Source organism: Erinaceus europaeus, chromosome 12 (genome assembly GCF_950295315.1).
Source record: "Erinaceus europaeus chromosome 12, mEriEur2.1, whole genome shotgun sequence".
Taxonomy (NCBI): Eukaryota; Metazoa; Chordata; class Mammalia; order Eulipotyphla; family Erinaceidae; genus Erinaceus; species Erinaceus europaeus.
The window spans coordinates 61,099,045-61,125,143 of NC_080173.1; the positions used below are offsets into that span (position 1 = coordinate 61,099,045).

Genomic DNA, 26,099 nt, shown 5'->3' on the forward strand with positions numbered 1-26,099 from the left:
CTTTAGAAGTATAGTATTAGCTGTTTCCTAAAGGTTTTGTAGAATTTGTTTGTGAAGTCATCTGGTCCAAGACTTTTGTTGTAAGATGGGTATTTCAATCCAACTTAGCCTCATCTTTACAGACTCTTACATTATTCAAATGAAACCAGGACAGCTCAGTGAATCAGGGGGGTTAGAAATTCACTTCAGGTGAGGGTGGATGAGAGAATAGATTCGATTATTTGTGAGGACACTGATTTGACTCACTATAAATCCAGAGATTGAGAATCTGTCTGCCTTGATTTCCACCCCTACTCTCCCCCACCCTGAGAAATTCTGAGAGAAGAACATACAACCACTTGTTTTTCTGGAAAACTCTCAAGTAGCACTTGCTTGTTCTTTAATAAATAGCAAAATGTGTTGGTAGCTATATTTTTTAAAATATACACATAAGTTACTAAGGGAAGACCACCTGAATTATATGTTAGAGTCTTATTTTCTGGGTCTTCTGAAGGTTCTGATTTTGTTGTTCAATCTTTTAACATTTTTCCTCTTTCTAAATTGTCCTTTCTTTCTCCCTCTAGTTTTCATGCATTACTTCGATAACCCAGGTGGTCAAATTCCGTCCTGGCTCATTAACTGGTTTGCTAAGGTGAGATCCCTGGAGGTAGGAGGGGAAGTGTTTTGATAAATGTTGACTTAGCCCACAGGGCTGTCAGGCTGAAGAGACAGGCTGTCTCAGGCCTAATGAGACTCTTTTATAAAACAGCTTGGTTGAGTGACTATAGTAAGGGTTGGGGTTGCCAACACCCAGGATGGAGGCTGGGACAAAAGACAAAGAATTCTTAGCTGGAATTCCAGCCCCTCCCTGCTAATGCCTAGAGACCCTGCCAGGATCACTCTCTGGAACATCCTAACAATTGTCCGCTCCTCCTAGGAACAATTGTATCTTTGGACCATGTATCTATTTATGTGCAGTAAAACAGATTGAACTATCTTAGGGAATAGTAGATGAATCCATGCCTGGTAGATACCTACTGTTTACCATGGCTTCTTTTTGTGTTTGTTTGTTTGTTTGTTTTGGTGTGTGTGAGAGCACACATGCATGCAAGCATATGCATGGAAAAAGACCTGCAGTGGTATCTTGGGTCATAGGAGACTGATTGCCTGGGGAACTGCTTTGTCCAAATCCTACCTATTTACTGATTGGAGGCCTCACTACATCCCCAGGGAATCAAATATACAAGATTTTGTATCCTGGCCTGCTTCTATCTGCCTGTATTACCCAGTAGAACCATTAATTCTTCTTCCATTATTAAAATTAGCAGGGGTATTAGTTATCTCATAGAACAGGAATAAATTAGATAGTTTTGGGAGAAAATCATACACAGTGCTCATTACTAAGTGATAATATATCCCTCTCGTGCCTCCAAATCCTTACCACTTTTGAATTCAGTAAGACAAATAGAATATTGTCTCATCCCCTTCACTTCCCATTTCTTTGGAAGAATCCCACAACCCATCCCAATCCTACCTACATCCCACTGGAAAAATGTTTTCTTTCTCTTTTCAAAAAGCAGTGTCTCAGATATGTCTTCAATTTTTATGAGCAAAAGACAAAAATATAAGACAATGATTTACAGTTTGGATTCACCTATAGCTTGGATCTTAACTTTTGTCTTTATCTGTGGCAATACTCTGTTGAAATTGGGTCAAGGGCTTTATTTCATTATTCCCCAAATCATCTTTATTTACCTATTGCCACATCTCAGAGAATCATAAGTAATTCCTCTGAGAGCAGAGAAATGTCTTTCTCATATATCTTTTTTTTTGCAGGATCATATAACTTTTACTCTTATTTTTTGTTATGCAAAACAATGTTATCAACAATTGTCAGCATGTTATACATTAACACTTTTTTTGCCATTTTCTTAAATTTGTAAGTAATAGTGGTTTATAAGCTTATAAGATTACAAGGTATATTTCCACATCACACCCACCACTTTCAAGGATAACCACCATAATTCTTACAAAGGCTTAGGGACAGTTTATTACTTCTAGTTGTGACTATCTCTTTTGCTTTGCAGAATGGAGTTACCACCTTTTTAAATGACTTGGCAAAAGCCTGTCGTAATTACCTCAAGAAAACCTAAGGAAAGGACTTCCAAACCTGTGTCTGTGGAATGATATCTTCAGAACCGCCACAGCCACTCCCTCCCACACTCAGAGGCCTGCACATGATACAGCACGTCGTTCCTGTGTGTGTTTGCACGACTCGCCCTCCTGCTTCCTTTCCCACTCTCCCCTGCCCGGGGACAGGCTGCCTTCTTGCACTATTGACTATGGGTCAGATTAGGAAAACCTTTGCTTATTTATTTTTAAAAAGGGAAGTCCTCAATAGGGAACACAATCATTCCATTGTGCTATTTTAGGTGGAGGGACAATAACAAAACATAGACTGGCTGATACCTGGCAAGCTGGCTCCTTCCCAGAATGTGATTTCTTACCAGCAAAGAAAGTCTCACTTGAAGTTGCGCTCCTTCAAAATCAACTCTCAGTGTGTAACAAGACTGAAAGACAGATGCAGTATCCACTTACCTTGGGCTTTGCCTTGGTGACTTGATTGGGCTGGGATTTTAGGTGATAATCCAGCAAGCTTTCTCCCACTCCTACTTTGAAGGACCACTAACTGTTATGATAGCAAACCATTTTTGCAAACTATTGCAGGTCTGAATGAGCTCATAATGTAATGACTGATTTTTCTTAACCTATGTCTAGCTTTTTGTTTTGCCTACCTTCTGCTAAAGAAAGGCTGCCCATACCTCACTAGCTCTGCACTTTACTGCAAACTAAGAGATCGTGATGACTCTGGCACTTAGCCAAAGCACAGCTTCTTGGTGCATTGTGCCATAATCAGGTGTCTTTCTTTCTATGCAATAATACAAATTTCCTCTCCACAGTGTCTGGAGACATTGAAACGATAACCACTCATAGGCAGGGAATTATTAATTTATAACTTAGTTGACCATGTTCCTTTTTCTCAGGGATTTTACCTAAGTGGCCTGACCCTTCCACTATGAATTATATCTAGTTTCGTATGTTTTCTTCTAAATTTTGGTATGGCAAGATACTTTGTGGCCAAAGAAAGAGCCTTGGTAATCTCAGGGAAAATTCTTTAACTACTCTGTTTGTAATAACAATTTGAAGACTTGATTAATGGTAATAGAGAAGCCAGAAGTGCATGATTTATTAAAATGAGATACTCCAGGGGCCTGGCAGTGACACATCTGAACCTGAGTTTGAGCCCCTGCTCCACACCTACAAGGAGAATGCTTCATGGGCAGTGAAGCAGACCTGCAGGTGTCTGTCTGTCTTTCCCTTTTCCTATTTCAATTTTTCTCTGTCCTGTCAAATGAAAATAGAAAGGAAAATCAAATAAAACAGGATATCTGGCAACCACCGGGCAGTGATGTACTTCATTCAGCAAGCACATTGCCAGGCACAAGCCCAGGCTCAAGCCCTTGAAGGTCCTTACCTGCAGAGGCTTTATAAGTAGTGAAGCAGTGTTGCAAGTCTCTCTCTCTCTCTCTCTCTCTCTCTCTCTCCTTCTCTCCCTCCCTCCCTCTTTCCCTCTCTCCCTCCCTCCTTTTCCCCTTCTCTATCTAAATTTATCTTATAATTTTACTCTGTCCTATCAAATTAAAATATTTTTTTTAAATGAGCTGCTTCAGATTATGTTTTCTCTCTATAAAAGAAAAGTGTGTTGTATATTTAATAAATGCTGAATGACTTACACTGGGTCTGTTTGTGGTTTGTGGCTTCCAGGTCTCTTTTATTTGCAAGTCTCCACCAACCTAATTCATGGACTTGACTATAAAATAGAATTCTAGGCACACTCAATGTAGAACCAAGTGCAATGTAGTCTTAGGAAGGTTCAATATAGGTATTTAAACTAATTAGAACTAATTTCTGTTCTTTTACAAATTATCTTTGATGTTAAGCTGTATTTGGGGGCAGACAAAAATATAGAGACCTATATTTTCCTAGCATCACATGAAGAGAAAGAAAGTGTTATCTTCTAATAGATTCCATACTAACCCATGACTTCTCTAAACATGAAAGTTCCAGTCACTGTCATATGAATAGAATTATGTAGATGATCAAATACCTCACCAGTTTATTATAATACTATCAGTAGAGTAGCTAAAATTTAGCACTGGATAAATGAAGTCTAAAGGTCTGCTGTGATAAAAGTGGAGTTAAAACTTTGTGTATAAAGTCATGAAAACACAAGTGCTAAGATGATAGAGTCTTTAGAGAATCCCTGTGCAAGGATGCCATGCAAACTGTGTCATTTAACAATTTGCTAAGAACTCTGAGAATGCCAGCAATGTAAGTTCCTAGGCAAGGGGGTTGGGAGGTGGGGGGAAGAAACAAAGCTTGCTCTAATTGTTAGAGTTATAATTGGTTTTTGATTTTTTTTTGGCTTATGCATGCTGATTTGGAAAAGAAGATGATCCTATATGACACTGAAATTAAAGGGCATGGTGGGAAACAGAACCACTGAGCCAACAGTAGACACTCCAGGGACAACAATGTAGAACTAGTGCTTTAGAAGTTACACATGACTCCTCAGGGTATATTTTTCCACAGGGATGGAGGCACCATTTGGAACTTACTAATACAGTAGCACTCTTCTAACAGTTGTTTCACTTACTTTCCCTACCTCTAGATTTCTGGATAGACAATAAGATCTTTGAGTACAGAAATAGCTGTTTCACTTTGCTTACTGGCCCTAGGATAATGTTTAGTAGCTACTCAAATAGCAGCTAAATGAATAAGTACAAGATTATTAGGTAAGGTCTTCCTATTGACACACCCAGAAGATTAAACATGTCCAAATAAAGAGGTACAGTTTGGTTACATTAAATAATATTGTAGTATTTAACATAAGCCAAATCATTACCTTAGTTCATCATTTTTGATGGTTATAGATGTCTGTAGGTCCCCACTGGCCCTTCCTGAAAACACTAGAGTATTTCTTTATTAAGGGGTGACTGTCATGGTGTGGCCGCTAGTAATGTGTACAGCAGATGTGTTTTTGTTTTCAACAGGGCAAATGTTCCAGGCTGACTCTGTAGCAAGGGAGAGAGACTGTGGCACTAAAGATTCCCCAAGTACTGTAGTACTCAGTGTACTGAGTCAGGATTGGAGGGTAAATGTATAGCAATGCCACCCACCAGGTGCATTACCGTACTCGTCCTGAAAACTCAGGATTTTAATGACAGAATCAGCACCAAGTTTTTTCTACAGGTAAGTTATTCACACTGATTAACTTAAAGTTAGTGAGGTAAGCAGTTCCAGTAGAGGATCACTTCCCTTAAATGTGTTCTTATTTCACAGTGCAGGTCTTGGCCTACTTCCTTGGCTGGGATTCCTCACCCAGAATCCCCATTTCAACTGCCTACCTATCAAACCTGCTACCAAGCTGGACTTAAGCAAGACGAAGCAAGAAAAGCTTATTTGGTTCTCATCACTCACTTGACTTGAGGAAACATTTTTAAAAGCTCTAGAATATGTATTCACCCTTCAGGTTGTTGTTATTGTTGTTTTCTGTGATAAGACAAGAGACTGACAGAGAAGGAGGAAATGAGAGAAAAAGAGAGACATCTGCAGCCTTGCTTTACTACTCATGAAATGTCCCTTTTGTAGGTGGGGAGTGGGGGTTTTAAACCAGGTCTTTGAGCATACCAGTGTGTGCTCTCAACTGGTGTGCCACTGCCCAGACCCTATCTGGTGCTTCTTATGAGTCTGACTTCTGCCTGACAAAAGGCTGGACACCACCATGAATCCTGAGATGAATGAAACAAACATCTGGTTCCTGCTCTCAAGGAGCTAATGGTCTAGTGAAGCAAACACAGTGGAACAAGCTGTTGGAGGGGCAGAGTTTCAGATAAGTCAGAGGGTGGTAGAGGGTGTAACACTGCAAGTCCTAGCCAAGTTTGTGTGAGGGCAGTCAGAGAAAAATGTCCTGGAGATATCTGAATGAAGGCTGGGGAAGAGGGATTCACAAAAAAATCACCGTGACCCAGTGTATAGCAGTGGTACCTAAAGAACTACCAAAAGTGAGAGTGGCTGGAGCAGTGACAGTGAAGGAGTGACAGCTAATCTGTGGAGAGAGAAGTGGGCATCCCTGGGGGAGTCTGAGAGCCAAGGCAAGGAATTTGGACATCGAAGGATTTTAGGTTGAGGAATGACCTGAAAAGTTTTATTCATTCTTAACATCTATAGCCTCCCATTATCCACCCCCCACCACACACACACACACCCAATCCCAAAGTCAGGTAGGATGCAGAGCATCCTACACTCACATCTAAGTTCCACAGTGAAGCATCAGTCTCTGAAATTTAATCAGAAAGAAGGGAGGACAGAGAACATCTCTTTACTGTTACCCATTTCTCATTGAACATGCTTGCTTTTTTTAAAAAGTTTTTTTAAAATTTTATATCTATTCTCCCTTTTGTTGCCCTTGTTTTTTTTTATTGTTGTTGTAGTTATTGTTGTTATTGATGTCATCATTGTTAGGACAGAGAGAAATGGAGAGAGGAGGGGAAGACAGAGAGGGGGAGAGAAAGAGACACCTGCAGACCTGCTTCATGCTTGTGAAGCGACTCCTCTGCAGGTGGGAAGCCAGGGGCTCAAACCAGGATCCTTACTTACACTGGTACTTGAGCTTTGTGCCACCTGCGCTTATCCCAGTGCACTGCCGCCCGACTCTTTGATCAGGCTTTCTAATGTATCTGTGTCATGCAGTTTCTCTTCAGGGGCCAGAGAAGGAAAGAAAAAAAGGAAAGACATTTAAAAAAAAAAATCTGACAAAAGCCAGACCTTCCACCTTCTGCATCCCACAATGACCTTGGGTCCATACTCCCAGAGGGTTAAAGAATAGGAAAGCTATCTATCATAGGAGGGGATGGGTTAGAGAGAGCTGGTGGTGGAAATTGTGTGGAGTTGTACCCCTCTTATCTTATGGTTTTGTCAATGTTTCTTTTTTATAAATAAAGTTTTTAAAAAACCTGCTTTCTCCAAATTATTTTTTTCTGCTTTAATTCCTGACTATAAAAAGAGAATATATTGTATTTGAGAAAAAGAATCGTGTTACACAGGTTTACAGAGTTTCAAGCCAACAAAATGAGAGGGCTTCAGAAAAATTATACTACTAATATATGAATGTATATTTGTGTGTACATACTCAGATAGATGTACTCTGTGCTTTATTTCACAAACTGTGATAATGAAGCAATAACTAAGCAACATGAGAGTGACTCTCCAAGGTCTCTGGATAATATGCCAGGCCTAGTGGTAGACAGTGAACTACAGAAAAGTGAGGTGGATTCATCCCTTGGGAAATAAGTCTAGAGAGGACATGGAGTAGATACACAGTATATACTAATGAGACAATGTGATTATCATCATATGGAAGGAAAAGATGTATTGCTTTGGAGTTTGTGGCTAAAGGATAATTGTTCTGCAAAGTTCCTAATTTTCCTAATTTCAGAGTAGTTGAGGGTGAAGAAAATGCATGACTTCTCAGTTTCCCTTGCAGTGTAGTATGGCAGTGAGGCTAAATTCTGGCCAAGGTCATATGAGCTTGAATAATATATTGCCCTTACAGCATAAGACATGAATAAGAAAAGTTACAAACTGTCTTCTCCTCATTCCCTTTATGGCAGCTGGGATATAACTAACTGCCTTGGATTCAATGATGAAAGTTGAGATTAAAGATGGTGAAATATCTTGACCACCCTGTTTCAAGAAAAAGGAAGTAAACTTCCTAATATAGTTATAAGATTTTTTTGATTTTTTTATTTATGAAAGGATTAACAAAACCATAGGGTAGGAGGGGTACAACTCCACACAATTCCCACCACCCAATCTCCATATCCCACACCCTCCCCTGATAGCTTTCCCATTCTCCATTCCTCTGGGAGCATGGACCCAGGGTCATTGTGGGTTGCAGAAGGTAGAAGGTCTGGCTTCTGTAATTGCTTCACCGCTGAACATGGGTGTTCACTGGTCAGTCCATACTCCCAGTCTGCCTTTCTCTTTCCCTAGTAGGGTGGGTCTCTGGGGAAGCTGAGCTCCAGGACACATTGGTGGGGTCTTCAATCCAGGGAAGCCTGGACAGCATCCTGATGGCATCTGGAACCTGGTGACTGAAAAGAGAGTTAACATACAAAGCCAAACAAATTGTTGAGCAATCATGGTCCCAAAGCTTGGAATAGTGGAGAGGAAGTGTTAGGGAGGTACTCACTGCAAACTCTAGAGTACCTCTGCTTTCAGGTATATATTTTGCAGTAGTTTATAGATATGTGTGAAGATACGCTTTCTCTCACAGAAACTGGTGTATATCTAGGTTTTGGGACTTTGTTAGAAAGTGAACCACCTGAGACGAAATTAGAGTATACTATGAAAAGAAAGGTCTCACCCGAGTAATGAAGCGGAAGGGTTGTCATTCCACACATGAAGTCTCTGGACACAGTCTGAAGTGAAGCATGTTGAAGTGGTAATGTTGTGTTGGTTAGGTTGTGATTGGCGGATGCAATATTATTTGATATGGATTGGGAGAGGCATACGGGAAAGTGGGCCCTATCCAAGGGTTCCAGGACTGGGGGAAGTAGGGGCTTTATAGTGGAGATGTGAGATTCCTGCTTTCTTAGGGTTCCAAAAGACAATCGATAATTTATGTTATCATCACATTATTTGGTGATTGGGTTAACTTTGAAAAGTCCTTTTGTTATTGTTTGCTGTACAGTACCCAGTATCTTGTATATAGCTGTGCTATTGGATGCTTCTAATCTACTTGGTCTAGGCTTTTGAGAGAGTCTGCATATCAAATACGCAGCCTATATATTAAAAAGATTCAGTTTGTGTTTTGAAAAACTTTGAGACATACAATTGATTTTCCCCCTCTCAAATTAATTTACTAGTGATTTATATGTCTACATTTTGCTAGGAGTATACATAAACACCATTCCCACCACCAAAAGACTGTGACCCATCCCTCCCACCCACTCCCACCCCCAACTGGCCCAGGAAGCTGCATGTCTACCCCTCACCACAGGGTTTTTACTTTGGGGCCCTACTTACAATTTGGTCAGGTCCTGCTTTTAGTTTCCCTTTCAGATCTTCTTACTCAACTTCTTCTCTGACCGATCATGGACAGAGCTAGAAGATTTTTTAAAAATCAGTTTGACCAGTACTAACTAATGAATAGTTCAAAGAGAAGTGTTCCTTTGGACTAGTGGGTCAAAAGTTTATAGAGGAGGAGACATTGGAGCTAATTCTGTAGGGGTGGGGTAGGATTTCAGCACAGACACATGTGGAGAAGGCATTATAAGGAGAGACATATACATAAATGATGCAGTCAGGAAATTATGCCGTGTTGATGGCCGAACTCAATATCTTAAAAGGCTCTCAGGAACCAGAAGAGAACAACTAAAGAGAGAAAAACATAAATTGGAGATCAAAGAAGATTAGTTTTGAATTCCCAACCTCCTTCATTGGAGGACTACTAAAGGCAGTTTATTTGCCTCTCTAGGCCTCAAACTCACAATCGACAAACTGGAGATGATAAGGCACACATGGTTAAGTGCATGAATCGCCATGCATAAGGACCTAGGTTCAAATCCCCAGTCTCTACCTGCAAGAGGAAAGCTTCACATGTGGTAAAGCAGTGATGCATGTGTCTCTCTGTCTCTTTCTCTAACCCCTTCTCACTCAGTTTTCCTCTATCAAGTAAAATAAAGTTAGACAACAACAACAATAATAATAAACCCTTTGGTACTCAATGGCCATTTCCTAATGTTAGGTCAATTTCTTTCTTTTTTGTTTTGTCATTAGAATTTCAACAAATGTTATTGTTAATATTGTGTGTCAACTTAATGGGCTCATGTATTCACTTATTTGATCAAACATTCTGAGTTTGCCTATTAGGTGTATTTGAAACCAACATTTGATTTAGTAGAATGAGTCAATCAGATGGTGCTGCCTCATGGGAGTAGGCCTCAGTCAGTTAGATGGAAATCCAAAGAGAAGACAAAGGCTGGCCATTCTGTAGGTAAGCAGGAACTCTCTCTGCCTGGCTGCTAGCTGAGCTATCAGTCTTAACCTACCTTCATTCAGATCTGAGCAGAAACACAGGTGGAGGGCAGCGGTAGATAGCATAATGATTATACAAACAGATTCTCATGCCTGAGGCTCCAAAGTCCCAGGTTCAATACCTTGAACCACCATAAGCCAGAACTGAGCAATGCTCTGGTAAAAAAGAAAAAGAAACAAACACAGGTTGCTATTTGTTTTTAATGCACTGGTCCTGAGGCTGAAACCATACCGTAGATTCTCTTGGGTCTCCAGTTCATTAACGGAAGACCTTGAAATGATCAGCTTGCATGATCATGTGAGCCAATTTCTTGTATTCTTTCTATATAAGTATGTATATGCATACACATACACACTATGTGCACATTCTGTGACTCTTTTTAGCTAGCAAATCCTGAATAATGTAGTAAGTCAGTCAAAAATGACTTCACACCAGAAAAGTCTACACACCAGAAAGATATTAAACTGAAGGAGTAAAGAAAGGAGGCAGGGCTGGGACAGAAGAGAAGAACTTTTCATTTGCAGACCAGAATCTCCCTGTAACAGATAAAGAGGTTAGTGGGGACTAGGGCAGCAGAGCAAATCTAGTTTCTCTTATCTGTTCTCCCTGGTTCCTTTCTACTGGTTCATACAGGACAAAAATGATATTGAGAGATCAGTGAAGGACATACAGCATTTTTTGTTCTGTGTCAAACAGCTTATGAGGGACAGAATCTGTTTTGAAGTGGTCATGGGTTCTGCTTACCAGTGAGTGTAGATTTTACATTTTCCAAGGGAAAGTGAATAACATTCTTCATTAGGAGGCTGTATTTCAGACCTGCTATTAAGTAATTACTGAAAGCTTCTAAGTAGGAGTTTGCCCTCCACTATACTGCTTGGCTCATGTTCCCATTTCAGCTACTTTAAGCTCTTGTAAACAGCATTCATTTTCCATTACAAGCTAGGAAATGTGACAGTGCAGCAGTAGCCTGGATCCCTGGGGAGGGCTGCCAGGGAGGCTGTTTCCTCAAGTCTCACTTCAGTTTGTGACTTGTTGGCCAGGCTGAGTAATCGCTGAATCTCTGTGTCTTCCCCCATCCTACTCTATTCCACTAACTTATAAAATAGCCAGTTGCCCGCTTGAGAACTAGCGGATCAACCAGATGTTTCCTGAGCAGAGACAACCAGCATTTCCCCTTGCACATCATCTTGTGAGAGAGAGGGCTGGTGGGGCACTCACCCAGGCTGACATCATTGGGCGAGGTAGCCTGGGGAGAATTTCAAAGCAGAGCAACTTGGCCAAAGCAGAGCTCAGCTGGCAGCTATGTGCTGGGATTAACTGATACAGATAACTAGGGAGAAGGAATCAGCGGTTTTAGCATGTTTATTCTCCAGGAGGAAGTAGACACTAGACCCCACAAAACCATGGTTGATAGGAGACCACTGACTCCACACACATGGTTAGAATATAGTGATGTACCAAAATTCTCACCCCAACTCCTTGTTCTCCCCAAATTTTTTTGAGGTTGAAGTGGTACAAACTCAACTGATTACAATGAATATTAAAATAATAATCCCAGTAACAAATCAACTCAAATTTCTTCTCCAGACAACAAATGGGAATTCAAAATTTATATATGTTGTAGTTGTCAGAATGGTCATGATGCGTATTTGCATAGAAAAATAAAGAAAGCTACATGTCTACCCCTCACCACTGGGTTTTCACTTTGGTGCCCTACTTAAAATTTGATCAGGTCCTGCTTTTAGTAGACATGTAGCTTCCTGTGCCAGTGGAGGGTGGGAGTGGGCGGGAGGGATGGATCACAGTCCTTTGGTGGTGGGAATGGTGTTTATGTACACTCCTAGCAAAATGTAGAAATATAAATCAGTAGTTAATTAATATGAGAGGGGGAAATCAATTGTATGTCTCAAAGTTTCTCAAAAGACAAACTGAATCTTTTTAATATATAGGCTATGTATTTGATATGCGGACTCTCTCAAAAGCCTAGACCAAGTAGATTAGAAGCATTCAATAGCACAGCTATATACAAGATACTGGGTACTGTACAGCAAACCATAACAAAGGGACTTTTCAAAGTTAACCCAATTAACAAATAATGTGATGATAATATTAACTATCGATTGTCTTTTTGAACCCTAAGACAGCAGGAACCTCACATCTTCACTATAGAGCCCCTACTTCCCCCAGTCCTGGAACCCCTGGATAGGGCCCACTTTCCCGTATGCATCTCCCAATCCAAACCAAATAATATTGCATCCACCGATCACAACCTAACCAACGCAACGATTACCACCTCAACATGCTTCACCTCAGACTGTATCCAGAGACTTCACGTGTGGAATGACAACCCTTCAACTTCATTACTCGGGTGAGACCTTTCCTTTTATAGTACACTCTAATTTCATCTCAGGTAGTTCACTTTCTAACAAAGTCCCATAATCTAGATATACACCAGTTTCTGTGAGAGAGAGCTTATGTGGACACGTATCCATAAACTACTGCAAAATATATACCTGAAAGCAGAAGTACACTAGAGTTTGCAGTGAGTACCTCCCTAACACTTCCTCTCCACTATTCCAAGCTTGGGATCCATGATTGCTCAACAAATTGTTTGGCTTCATATGTTAACTCTCTTTTCAATCACCAGGTTCCTGATGCCACCAGGATGCTGGCTAGGCTTCCCTGGATTGAAGACCCCACCAATGTGTCCTGGAGCTCAGCTTCCCCAGAGACACACCTTACTAGGGAAAGAGAGAGGCAGACTGGGAGTATGGACCAACCAGTCAACGCCCATGTTCAACGGGGAAGCAATTACAGAAGCCAGACCTTCTACCTTCTGCAACCCTCAATGACCCTGGGTCCATGCTCCCAGAGGGCTAGAGAATGGGAAACCTACCATGGGAGGGGGTGGGTTATGGGGATTGGGTGGTGGGAATTGTGTGGAGTTGTACCCCTCCTACCTTATGTTTTTGTTCACTAATCGTTTCTTAAATAATAAATTAAAAAAAAAAAAAAAAGAAAAAGAAAGAAAAAGGGGCCGGGTGGTGGTGCACCTACTTGAGCACACAAGTTACAATGCACAAGGACCTGGGTTCAGGCCCTTGGTCCCCACCTGCAGGGAGAAAGCTTTTTGAGTTGTGAGTGGTGAAGCAGTGTGGCAAGTGTCTCTCTGTCTCTCTCCCTCTCTACCACCCACTTCCTCCTCGATTCCTGGCTTTCTCTATTCAGTAAATAAAGAAAATAATTATATATATATATATATATATATATATATGTATATAGAAAAGTACATTTGACTTTTCCAATAGCCCCATTTATATTTGAATAGTGTTTTTATGGCTCACCAGTTTGTCAAATTCAGGATCTTAAGAACTGGTAAGACAAAATAATTTTGTAATACAGAGAAAAATTGAAAGGAATTACCAACTTCCCCTTAGAAAGGTCATGAGTTAAAACATCATTATTAGGGTTCGCCTGGTAGTGCAGCGGGTTAAGTGAAAGTGGCACAAAGAGAAAGGACAATTATAAGCATCCTGGTTTGAGCCTCCAGCTCACCCCCTGCAGGAGAGTCACTTCACAAGCAGTGAAGCAGGTCTGTAGGTGTCTATCTTTCTCGCCCCCTCTCTGTCTTCCCCTCCTCTCTCCATTTCTCTCTGTCCTATCCACAGTGAATGGCATCAACAACAATAATAACCACAACAAGGCTACAACAATAAGGGCAACCAAAGGGGCAGGGGAAAGAATATATCATTATCACTATGATTTTATAAAGGAGTTTGATTTAATGTTCTCTGCCCATGCTAGTGAAATAGCTCATTTGGAGAGTGTGCTGCTTTGTCATATGAATGACCCAGATTTGAGCCTGGCCACCACGGTATTAAAAGAAGTTTCAGTGCTACAGTCTCTTTCATTCTCTCTCTCTGCCTTCTCTGCCTCTAAAACAAAACAAAACCAACCATAAAAAAAAAAAAAAAACACTTCATCTGCTTAAAACTTTCCAAGAGCTTTTCTTCAAAACTATAATTAAATCCAAACTATTAAGACCTAAAACATTCCATATGGTCTAGGATCTGGCCTGTGCTTACTTTTCATGCTCTACCTCCAACTTGGATTATTCCTTTGCAGTCTTCTCCCTCTGTTCTTCCAACATACCTTGGTGTTGATATTTGCTGTTCTTAACATCTGGAATGCCCACCCCTTAAGTCTGTGTGCATAGAGTACACTACCTAGAGTTAAACAGCTTTCTGACATGACTCCAGATGATAGTTTCTACTGGAATCCACAGCCTGATGTAATCTCCTCTATGTGTGGGCTGGACAAGTGACTTGCTTCTAAAGGATAGAATATAGCAAAAGTGATGGGTTTTCACATCTAAGACTATGTTCTAAAAGACTGTGATTTTGTTCTTGATTACCTTTTCTCCTGGCTCTTCTCATTTGCTTGCTCAGATGATGAGTTTGTTTTTTATGATTGCTTTGCAGAGAAGCTGATGTGTCAAAGAACTGGGGGTTAATTTCTGGTTAGTGGAAAGTGAGGAACTGAGTTCCCTAGCAATCTGAGAGGGATTCAGTTTTGCCAAGAACTTTCTGAGTGATATTGGAAGCAGGTTCTGTTAGGTTTTGCAATGACCACGGTCCCAGAAGACACCTTGATTGCCTTCTTATTGACATGCTGGGCCAGAAATGTTGGGACAATTTAAGGCAGGATCTAGACACACCAAAATCTACTAAGGCTCAGTACCTGCTGGACAAGTCCACCAGCCTTTGTCTGTTTGTTTGTTTTTCATTTTTCCTTTCTTTTTCTGAGAGAAGTGTGGAGGGAGAGGGAGGGAGGGAGGGAGAGAGAGAGAGAGAGAGAGAGAGAGAGAGAGTCAGCTACTCTACTGTCTTGAAGATTCCCCCTTGTAGTTGAGAACTGTGGGTTTGAACACATATCCTCAAGTATGGAGAAATGTGTTCTTTACTGGGAATGCCACTGTCCTGCCCCAATAATAGTTGTTTTAAGTCAAATCCTAGGGTGTTTTGTTATAAACTGACAAATAACTAATAAAAAAACAGTTTTCCTTTAATTCCATCACTACTTAAATGTCTCCTACTCTGAAGCAGTTTTCTCTTCAAAATAAAACAAGCAAAAACTTTATCTTTCTCTTTAACCATCCATATTTTCTTCATAGAAATATTCACTACTAAAACAACAAGGGCAACAAAAGGGAAAATAAATAAATATAAGAAAAAAATCTTTAAAAAAGTTTTAAAAAAAGAAATGTTCACTACTTACAGTTATACACTCATTTATTAGATGACTTCCTTTTTTATTTTTTTTTATTTTATTCTTTTTTTTAATTTAAGAAAGGATAAATTAACAAAACCATAGGGTAGGAGGGGTACAAGTCCACACAATTCCCACTGCCCCCTGATAACTCCATATTCAACCCCCTCCCCTGATAGCTTTCCCATTCTCTATCCCTCTGGGAGCATGGACCCAGGGTCATTGTGGGTTGCAGAAGGTAGAAGGTCTGGCTTCTGTAATTGCTTCACCGCTGAACATGGGCGTTCACTGGTCGGTCCATACTCCCAGTCTGCCTCTCTCTTTCCCTAGTAGGGTGGGTCTCTGGGGAAGCTGAGCTCCAGGACACATTGGTGGGGTCTTCAGTCCAGGGAAGCCTGGCCGGCATCCTGATGACATCTGGAACCTGGTGACTGAAAAGAGAGTTAACATACAAAGCCAAACAAATTGTTGAGCAATCATGGACCCAAAGCTTGGAATAGTGAAGAGGAAGTGTTAGGGGGATACTCATTGCAAACTCTAGTGTACTTCTGCTTTCAGGTATATATTTTGCAGTAGTTTATGGATACGTGTGAACATATGCTCTCTCACACAGAAACTGGTGTATATCTAGGTTTTGGGACTTTGTTAGAAAGTGAACCACCTGGGATGGAATTAGAGTATACTATGAACGGAAAGGTCTCACCCGAGTTATAAAGCTGAAGGGTTGTCATTTCACACGTGTGGTCTCTGGACACAGTCTGAAGTGAAGCATGTTGTGGTGGCAATCGTTGTGTTGATTAGGTTTGCGATCGGCAGATGCAATATTATTTGATATGGATTGGGAGAGGCATACGGGAAAGTGGGTCCTATCCAAGAGTTCCAGGACTGGGGGAAGTAGAGGCTTTATAGTGGAGATGTGAGGTTCCTGCTGTCTTAGGGTTCCAAAAGACAATCGATAGTTAATGTTATCATCACATTATTTGGTGATTGGGTTAACTTTGAAAAGTCCCTTTGTTAGGGTTTGCTGTACAATACCCAGTATCTTGTATATAGCTGTGCTATTGGTTGCTTCTGATCGACTTGGTCTTGGCTTTTGAGAGAGTCCACATATCAAACACACGGCCTATATATTAAAAAGACAGTCTGTGTTTTAAAAAACTTCGAGACATACAATTAATTTTCCCCCTCTCATATTAATTAACTAGTGATTTATATGACTACATTTTGCTAGGAGTGTACAAACACCATTCCCACCACCAAAAGACTGTGACCCATCCCTCCCACCCACTCCCACCCCCCACTGGCCCAGGAAGCTGCATGTTTACCCCTCACCACAGGGTTTTTACTTTGGTGCCCTACTTACAATTTGGTCAGGTCCTGCTTTTAGTTTCCTTTTTACATCTTCTTACTCAACTTCTGTTGATGAGTGGGATCATCCCATACTCATCTTTATCTTTCTGACTTAGCTCACTTAACATAATTCCTTCTAGCTCTGTCCAAGATGGGTCAGAGTAGGTGGGTTCATTGTTCTTGATAGCTGCATAGTATTCCATTGTGTGTATATACCACAGCTTTCTCAGCCACTCATCTGTTGTTGGGCACCTGGGTTGCTTCCAGGTTTTAGCTATTATGAATTGTGCTGCTATGAACATAGGAGTACACACCTCTTTTTGGTTGGGTGTTATGGAGTCCTTGGGGTATAATCCCAGGAGAGCAATTACTGGATCATATGGAAGGTCCATATGTAGCCTTGTGAGAGTTTTCCAGACTGCTCTCCACAGAGGCTGTACCAATTTACATTCCCACCAGCAATGCAAAAGTGTTCCTCTGTCCCCACAGCTTCTCCAGCATTTGTTGCTGCTGTTCTTTTTCATGTTTGCCATTCTTACAGGAGTGAGGTGGTATCTTAGTGTTGTCTTAATGTATTTCTCTGGCAATCAGTGACCTAGAGCAGTTTTTCATATGTTTGTTAGCCTTTTGGATCTCCCCTGAGGTGAATGTTTTGTTCATATCCTCTGCCCATTTTTGGATGGGGTCATTTGCTTTTTTGGTGCTAAGTTTGCTGAGCTCTTTATATATTTTGATGACTTCCCTTTTCATCTCAAGGCAGAATAACTGCCTCTGGTTTATGTTTCTTGTGAGGGTGGGAGGAAGGTAAGTGTTGGTTATTTGACTTTCATATTGTTTTCTTTTACCAGATATTCCATAGCTGAAATCCCACTGAACATAGATTATTTTTGGCCTCAGGCTTTAAAACTGCATTATCCCACATGAGTTCTGACCTCCACTTTCTTTAGAATTTTAACTAACCTATTTTCTATTTGTTTCTGGACCTCAGAGTGTACCAATTCTTATGTTATAATCTTTATGTTGTATTTAAGTGTAATTAAGTGTTGTAATTAAGTGTATGTTTACACTTTATATGCATATATGTATATACAGTCACTTTAACTTCCACCTTAAAACCATGATTTCTGCTTCTTTTTTCGTTAACCATTGAAATGTTTTTAAATGTAATTATATTCCCCTTTGTTTTCCTTCCTTAGTTCAGCCTCCCCTCTAGTCCTTAAATAATTGTTGTCTACAGTAATCGTGGGTTCACTTATCAAAATAAACTGTCTCCTCTGTTTTGGTTGCCTCAGTGAGAGTTTGCTCAGTAAACTATAGTGGAGTGAGGCCATTACTTCTAACCCACCCACTTTTTATTCTGCCATAATGCTATCTATATCTGTTACCACCACATTTTTAAGAATTTGCACTTTTTATTTCATTTTACATTTTGATTATGATAGAGACAGAAGAGAGAGAGAGAGGAAATAGAGACATCTGTAGTCTACTCCACCATTCATGAAGCTTTCCCCCTGCAGGTATAGACAAAGGATTTGAATGCTTTGGCTTCTTTTTTTTTTTATTATTAAAATACTTAGCCCACTGGTTCATAACAATCTATGTTCTTTCCACCTCTCATCCACTCTTCAGATTTACTAAGCAACAGCTTCCCTTTTACTTATGTACATGATCATTAACTAAAGTAAAATTTTGGTGGTTTCAACTCTTTATATATTTTTGTAGTGTATATTTGAATGTGTAGCACATGAGTGTTTAACAGTTTAAATTGGCAATCTTCTGGTTTGATACTAGTCATTTATGGTTTCTTCTATGCATAGAAGGTTGTTTTCCTAATTATTAATTCACTGGAGAATATACTGTGTTCCTTTTTTCACTGAAGCACGTTTACTTTACTCACTGGTATTATGTCATTCATTCATTCAATAACTATTTATCTGTGCTCAACACTGTGCTGAGAGCCAAGCTAGACATGGTTGTCCTTGACCTCATAAAACTTACACTATAGAAGTATTTTAATAATTATTTGTAAATTATTTATTTTATGTATAATTGTCAGTGATTACCTAGTCAGAATTTTAATTATTATTATTTTTTAAATACAGCTCTTGATAAAGCACAAACAACACAATATTAATCATGACATCTGGGTGGTGGTAAAGAGTTTTCCATGTACAGTTCTTTAATTTTCCTTTACATTTTCTATAATAAAGTGCTGAGGGAAATTTTCCTATTCTCCACAATTGGTATATCTTATTGTTCTCAGTCATGGGACCGTACATATCAATTTTATTTTTTAAGCACCCTTTTAATTTGTTCCTGTTTGTATTTACTCATTCATTCACTTTGGACAGAGACAGAGAGAAATTGAGAGAAGAGGGGGAGACGCAGGGAGAAAGAGACACCTACAGTACTGCTTCACTGCTCGTGAAGCTTCCCCTTGCAGATAGGTGCCAGGAGATTGAATATGGGTCCTTGTGTACTGTAACATGTACAGTCTTCTCAGTGTGCCACTTCCAAGCCCCTCTTAAACTTTTACTTATTTATTTGACAGAACAGAGAGAAATTGAGGTAGAAGGAGACATAGAGTGGGAAAGAGAGAGACAGACACCTGGAGCGCTGCTTGCAGACAGGGGCTTAAACCAGAGTCCTTGTGCACTGTAATGTAACAGTTCAGGGTGTTGGGCAATAGTGCAGCGGGTTAAGTACAGGGGGCACAAAGTACAAGGACTGGCGTAAGGATCCTGGTTCAAGCCCCCAGCTCTCCATCTGCGGGGTGGTGGGCATTGCTTCACAAGTGGTAAAGCAGGTCTGCAGGTGTCTATCGTTCTCTCCCCCTCTCTGTCTTCCCCTCCTCTCTTCATTTCTCTCTGTCCTATCCAACAATGACATCAATAATAACAATAATAACTACAACAAGGGCAACAAAAGGGAATAAATAAATAATAAAATAAAATAAAATAAAAACATATCAGTTCAACCAAGTGTGCCACCACCCAGTCCCATAAACTCTTTAGATTGTTTTACTTTATTTTTTATGACTTTCTGGATACCACATCCTCTTTCTCCCAGACATCTTGTGAGAAATTCTTACACAATAGAAATAACTCTAGCATCAGAAAAGGATTAGCTCTCAAACCCTAACCTAGCACTGCTGGCTCTGTGCCCCAAAACATGCCACTTAATGTTTCTGAGCCCTTCTAATTCCTGAAGGAGAAGTAAATCATATTTATACCTCACATTGTGAAAATGAAATAAAATTATGTCTATGCATAATTTCTTAGCATATTTTAAACATGTCTTAATACTTTACCAATATTTTATCCACTTATCTACCATACACATAGCTCTTATTTCCCTTCATATAATTCTGACTTCAGTCATGCTATTTTCTCTTACCTTTTAAAAAATAAATTTCTTTCTTTCCTTTTTTTTCTTCTTTTTTGGTATTTTGTTTTATTTATTTATTTATTTATTTATTTATTTATTTATTTATTCTTTAGGGCCATACAAACCTTCAGGACTTTTTTTTCTTAAACAATAAATATCTTGGGGCCAGGCAGTGGCGCACCTGGTTAAGCTCACACATTTCAGTGCGCAAGGTCGCAGGTTCAAGCCCCTGGTCCCCACTTGCAGGTGGAAAGCTTCACAAGTGGTGAAGCAGGGCTGCAGGTGTCTCTCAGTCTCCCTCTCTATCTCCCCTTCCACTCTCAATTTCTCTCGGTCCCTAGTCAATAAATAAATAAATAAATAAAATTTAAAAAAACAAAAAAAAAACAATAAATATCTTAGAAAGTTAAATCCATAGCACATTATTAGATTCTTTGATGTAGCAAATTCTATAACAGAGGATATGAATTCATCCATAAACTTTAAATTTCCTTTTTTGTTACAGGTAAGATGAATGTTAAGGAAGTGCCACTCCTATCCTGAACAGGTGGTCTATATTTTCCGTTATGTTGTAAATGCTTTACTGGCAATTCCCATCTCAACATACTGTGCTTTCTATTGTTTGTGTGTCCTGATTGCCCTGTCTACAATGTTATCTTTCTCCTTATAACTTGCTAATGGTCCATGTCTCAATCAAGAGTGAATTCAATACTATATACTGCTGTGAAAATCCTCTGAATTCTTTCCTCTATCTTTCATTCATGATGCTCCACTAACTACATCAGATCTCACATTGGCTTACATAGGTGAGCACGAGGTGGTGAATACCATACAGCTGGAGAAAACCATACTTCCATCTTTTAATAACCATATTCTTTGGACTGGAAACACCAGTATACATTTGGTGGGACAATTTCTGTATGCCTAAAGTGGTGAATGATTGCAGTTTATCATCCTCAGAACTCAGTTTCTTCTTTCCTGAAATGAGGGAGATAGTCAACTGATTTAAATGCTTACTTTCATGGTTAGCTTTCATTCACATTATGTATCTACAATCAAGAACGTGTGCTCATTTTGACTATTTACCCACGTACCATGTATAGTAAAAGACTTCTTGATGACAGCTGATCATGGATCTGAAAGACAGTGAACTTTCTGATAATAAATAATAACTAAATAATAATAATAATAAAATAATAAAAATTATTTTCAATGGCCAAAATCAAACCAAAAAGTGACTCTTGTGCACTACAGTAAATTCAAGAAACCCAGACATACTCAACATAAGAAGTCTACCGTCCTCTGACACTCTTTGCATTCTCAAGATATCACCATCATAAACTATATGTACGTGATGTGATTTTGTTTTAAAAGAAATCATATTATAAAGTCTGTCCTGCAGCTTTCTTTTCCTTCCCTTAACCCTCAATAAAATTTTGCTAACCTTATATCTGGTATGTTTATATTTAATGTACATGTTTTATTCTTTGTAGTAGTATTCCACATCTTGTTTAATAAATCTTTCATAGCAGGTATTTACTTGGCTTTCCATTCTCTCTTTAATTAATAATTTGGTAGTATTTTTTCATGTATATATTTCTCTGAGTCTTCATTAAAGATTTGCTGTCTGTCAATTTAAAAAAATGTATTTCTTGTGTCATGGATGATATACAATTTAAATTATGAAACAAACATCCATAATTCACGGAATGTGGAAAAGTGCGAACTGGAGAGCAAAAAAGCTGCAAGGTGGGGAAAGTCACAGAAAAAAAAAAGGTGCCAAAAAACATGTCACATTCCTTTGTTTTTTCCCAAGACTCAGCATTTTGACCCTTTGTGTGAGCTCTAATGATACATTCCATCTCCTGCCAAGAGACCACAAGCTATTTGTCAGTCTGTCTCTTTATCTTTCCTCTTGTCCCTTCAGTGATGAAGTCCCCAGAGGTTAAACACTCATTATTAATCTTACCACAAGAATCCCTGAAAACCAATGTTTGCTGCCCTTTGGTTCTTTATTTTAATGACTCCTCACCACACACAGACCCCTTATTGTGCTATTCACAACTTACCAGATGAAACCAAATGATCAATTCAACGGTAGTCAGAGAAAACAAATTCTCTACAATTCCACACACACACAGATATATATATATATATATATATATATATATATATATATATATATATATATATATATATCCTCCTAATTCCACCAGCAACTATAACTTAAAATTAAATGAACATGGCATGAGATACTTCTAAAAAGCTATCCTCTTGCCATCAGCTTTATTAACGGCACAAATGTGCAGTTGCATTTAATGGTGTTTATTTTGAAGCATGCGATGTTTACCCATGAAACCCTATTATGCATCTCTCACCTTACAGTGAACAAAAAGGCATTGTAACTTCATGTAGTCTGAATGCTTGCGTAAATTTAGGTCTGCACTCAAATGAGAAAAATACTTGAGTATCAGTCATCTTAGAATCCAAGGAACTTATTCATGGAGCATGTGGGGCTCTATTCATAAATGATTTATGTCTTTGCATAAAGGGGAATGGGAGTTATGTATGTTGCTCCCAGAACCATCGACTGCCTCTTCTGAGTAATTTATACAAGATCAATATTTATCAAAGTGAGCCAAGAATTGTGCCATAGCTCTCTAAGAGCCAACTACTTCATTTACAGTTCCTTCACCCATGGAAGGGAGCATGACAGATTGAAATGTTTGTGTTAAAGCTACTTAAAGTGGTTCTCCTTTAATTCCTGTTACTTTACATACAGTGTAATACTTTGGCAAAAATTTCAGATTTCTGTCACGATGTTACTTGACTAAAACATAACAGATCATTTAGAATATTGAGCTGGAAGTGAAATAGGAAGAAGAGACCAATCTTGTCACTATTTCCAAAGAGAAAGCACAACTGCCTGCTCTATTTGTTCTCTTAACACAGATTAACTGAGCACCATTTAGGGGTTCACTGAATGAAGGTACTGTTATTACCTGAAATGGTCTCCCAGACATATGTCTAAACAATTATAATGATACAAATTAGAATGTTATGTCCTCTATTAAAGTTGGAATATATGTGTTTTGGAGATGCAAAGAAAGGATCAGATATTTTTGCCAAGACAAGTTTAGAAAAAAACAAGATGTATGTAGGGATTAAGTAAGCAGAAAAAGAATGAGGAAGAGATATGAAAGATCTTCTGATTATAGAAATTGTTACCATTATAGATCAGAGTACTTTCTCAATGTTGGTGAATGAATCTGACATTTCCCACAGTAATAAAGTTATAGACTATCCTATGTGCTTATTCAGTGAGGTGTTACAGTATTTTGTAAGCACAGTGAGTCTCATGGATTTTGTTTAAATGTGGTTTTGGAGATTGAACTCAGTGTCTTGCTTAAGTGCTCTGTTACTAAGCTACCAAGTGGTCCTCATGTATTATTATTATTATTATCATTTATTTTCCATTTTTTGCCCTTGCTTTTTATTGTTGTTGTAGTTATTATTGTTGTTATTGTTATTGATGCCATCGTCGTTGTTAGCACAGAGAAATGGAGAGAAGAGAGGAAGATAGAGAGGAGGAGAGAAAGAGAGACACCTGCAGACCTGCTTCACTGCCTATGAAGCCACCGCCCTGCAGGTCAGGAGCCAGCGGCTCAAACTGGGATCCTGATGCCAGTCCTTGTGCTTTGCTCCATGTGTGCTTAACACACTGCGATACCACCCGGCGCCCACTTTATATTATTTTTGAGGAATTTTTATTTGCTTGGCAATTTAGTGATAAAGTTGAAGAATCTGAGAAGTCACAATGAGCCCTATGGAATCCTATGGAGTCTGCGAAGCAAAATACTGAATTAAATACTTGCCAAAGAAAAGACAAAAAGATGCCTGGTTAACATCACAGATTTTAGCTGGTACCAGGACCAGAGTGTTAGTGAAGCAGATTAGGCATGTAAGGTACAAAATTTTAGGATGCACCTGCTTATTTGATAATTGTATTATATATCCTGAAATTTATATTATGTAGTATATATAATTGTATTATATAGTCCTGAATATTTTGGAACACCTAAAGGGTGAGCTATATGTGATAAAGATCAACCGTTTATTACACAGATTAACTTAAAAAAATAGACAAATCAGAAATTGTCTTGTGATCTGTCCTTACATAGCTGCCTGATAGAAGCAAAATTGCATCCATTCTGGAGGAAGAAAATAACATCTGGAAACTCATATCATCATGAACTCTATGCCTTCCAATTAAAGTTGACCATGCATGCAAGGTTACAATATATAATGACTAAATAACAAGAATTAAATAAGAATATAAGCTGCTATCTCTATATATAAAGTGTGTTTATCTCCCTTTCTCTGTGACTCACTGTCTCTATATAGAAAAATTTCACATTTATTCTTTCTTGGGAGATAGTAATACACCCTTTAAAAACAAGCATTTTATTCTCTTTAAAATAAAAAGAAAGAAGCTATTGTGTTTCTAGGGCATGGGTTCTCCTTATCTTCCTGGAATGATAAATAAATAAGTCAAGTGCCTGTTTTCCTTTTCAAATTGTCATTAAATTATTTAAAATAGACCATTTTAGAAAAGGAAAGGGCCTGGTGGTGGTGCACATAGTTAAGTGCACACATTTTAGTGCACAAGGTCTGCGGTTCAAGTCCCTAGTCTCCACCTGCAAGGCGAAAGCTTCATGAGTGGTGAAGCAGAACTGCTTGTGTCTGTCTGTCTCTTTCCCTCTCTCCCCCACCCCTCTCAATTTTTCTCTGTCTCTATACAATAATAAAAATAAATAAAGGGGCCGCCGAGTGGTGGTGCATCTGGCTGAGCGCACATGTTACAGTACACAAAGACCCCACCTGCAGGAGGAAAGCTTCAGGAGTAGTGAAGCAGTGCTGCAGGTGTTTCTCTGGCTCTCCATCTCTCTCTAGCTCTCCTTTCTTCTCAATGTCTGGCTGTCTCTATCTAGTAAATAAACAAAGCTAACAAATAAATTTTAAAGTAAAAATAACAACAATAAAAAAGTAAATGAAAACAGAATAAAGACTATGTGTTCAGAAAGGCACTCAGGAAAAGAGTAAAGAGAGGACCTAGACTTAAAAATCTGGACATCTGTGCCTCATACTTGAAAGTGGTCCCCAAAGGAGAGTGCCCGAGCTAGTGCACCAGGAGAAGAGCTTTATTGCAGTGTTGTGTTTCAACTCCCAGCTCCTGTAGGCTCATAAGACCCTTTGTGGTTTTTTTCCCCCACAATCGTACCTTCAGTAAAATGACTCTGATGATTAAAAAAAGAAATCACATCTAGTAATAATATTTATGCCACACAAATTGAAAAATATCACAAAATGATAAACATTTACCAGTAGGGAGAGAGAAATAGCATAATATAGTAGTTATGCAAAAAGTTTTTATGCCTGAGACTCCCAGATCCCAGATTCAATCACCAGCACTGCCATAAGTCAGAGACGAGCAGTGTTCTAGCTAAATAAGAATGATAATGATAACAATAATAAACATTTCCCAGTATATTACTGCCTGAGAACTACCATTTTAACCCCCAGGAACTGCAGAGGCCCACAAAAAACACACCTGTTTCAGTCTAACAACTATTTATTAGTTTTTGTTCTATATGGGAAACATTGCCTTTTGGCAAAGCTTACTCTTCCACTGAATTTTAGCTACATTTTATTAAATCTCTATGTAGTTGGAAACCTCTTTCTACCTGTGCCCAGACTGCATTCTGATCTATTAGTCTGTTCTATAAAAGGTAGCAAACACCACCTTGCCTTGTATATTCTTTTTAAGTTTTTAACTTTATCTAAAGGAGACAGAAAACAGGAGAGATGGAGAGACACACCTGTAATGCTGCTTCACTTCTCATGAAGTTCTCTCTCTTCAGGTGGGGGCTGGGAGCTTGAATCAGTTCCCTGG

The 26,099-nt window shown here is 39.1% G+C and overlaps 1 protein-coding gene across 6 annotated transcripts in view; it reads left to right on the top strand.

Moving 5' to 3' along the window:
- LOC103116739 (phosphatidylcholine transfer protein) overlaps nucleotides 1-26,099 on the top strand; it is a 51,349-nt gene that overhangs the window by 23,716 nt on the left and 1,534 nt on the right. For 2 of the 6 annotated variants that reach the window (XM_060203778.1, XM_060203777.1), the window contains exon 5: nucleotides 20,932-21,350. In XM_060203778.1, coding sequence (XP_060059761.1) covers nucleotides 20,932-21,074 — 143 coding nt within the window. In that variant the 3' untranslated portion in view covers nucleotides 21,075-21,350. Of the gene's footprint in view, nucleotides 1-563; nucleotides 632-2,066; nucleotides 3,771-20,651; nucleotides 20,909-20,931; nucleotides 21,351-26,099 lie in introns of those variants that run through there. The other 4 variants (XM_060203781.1, XM_007526691.3, XM_060203780.1 and 1 more) reach the window with 4 other exon arrangements.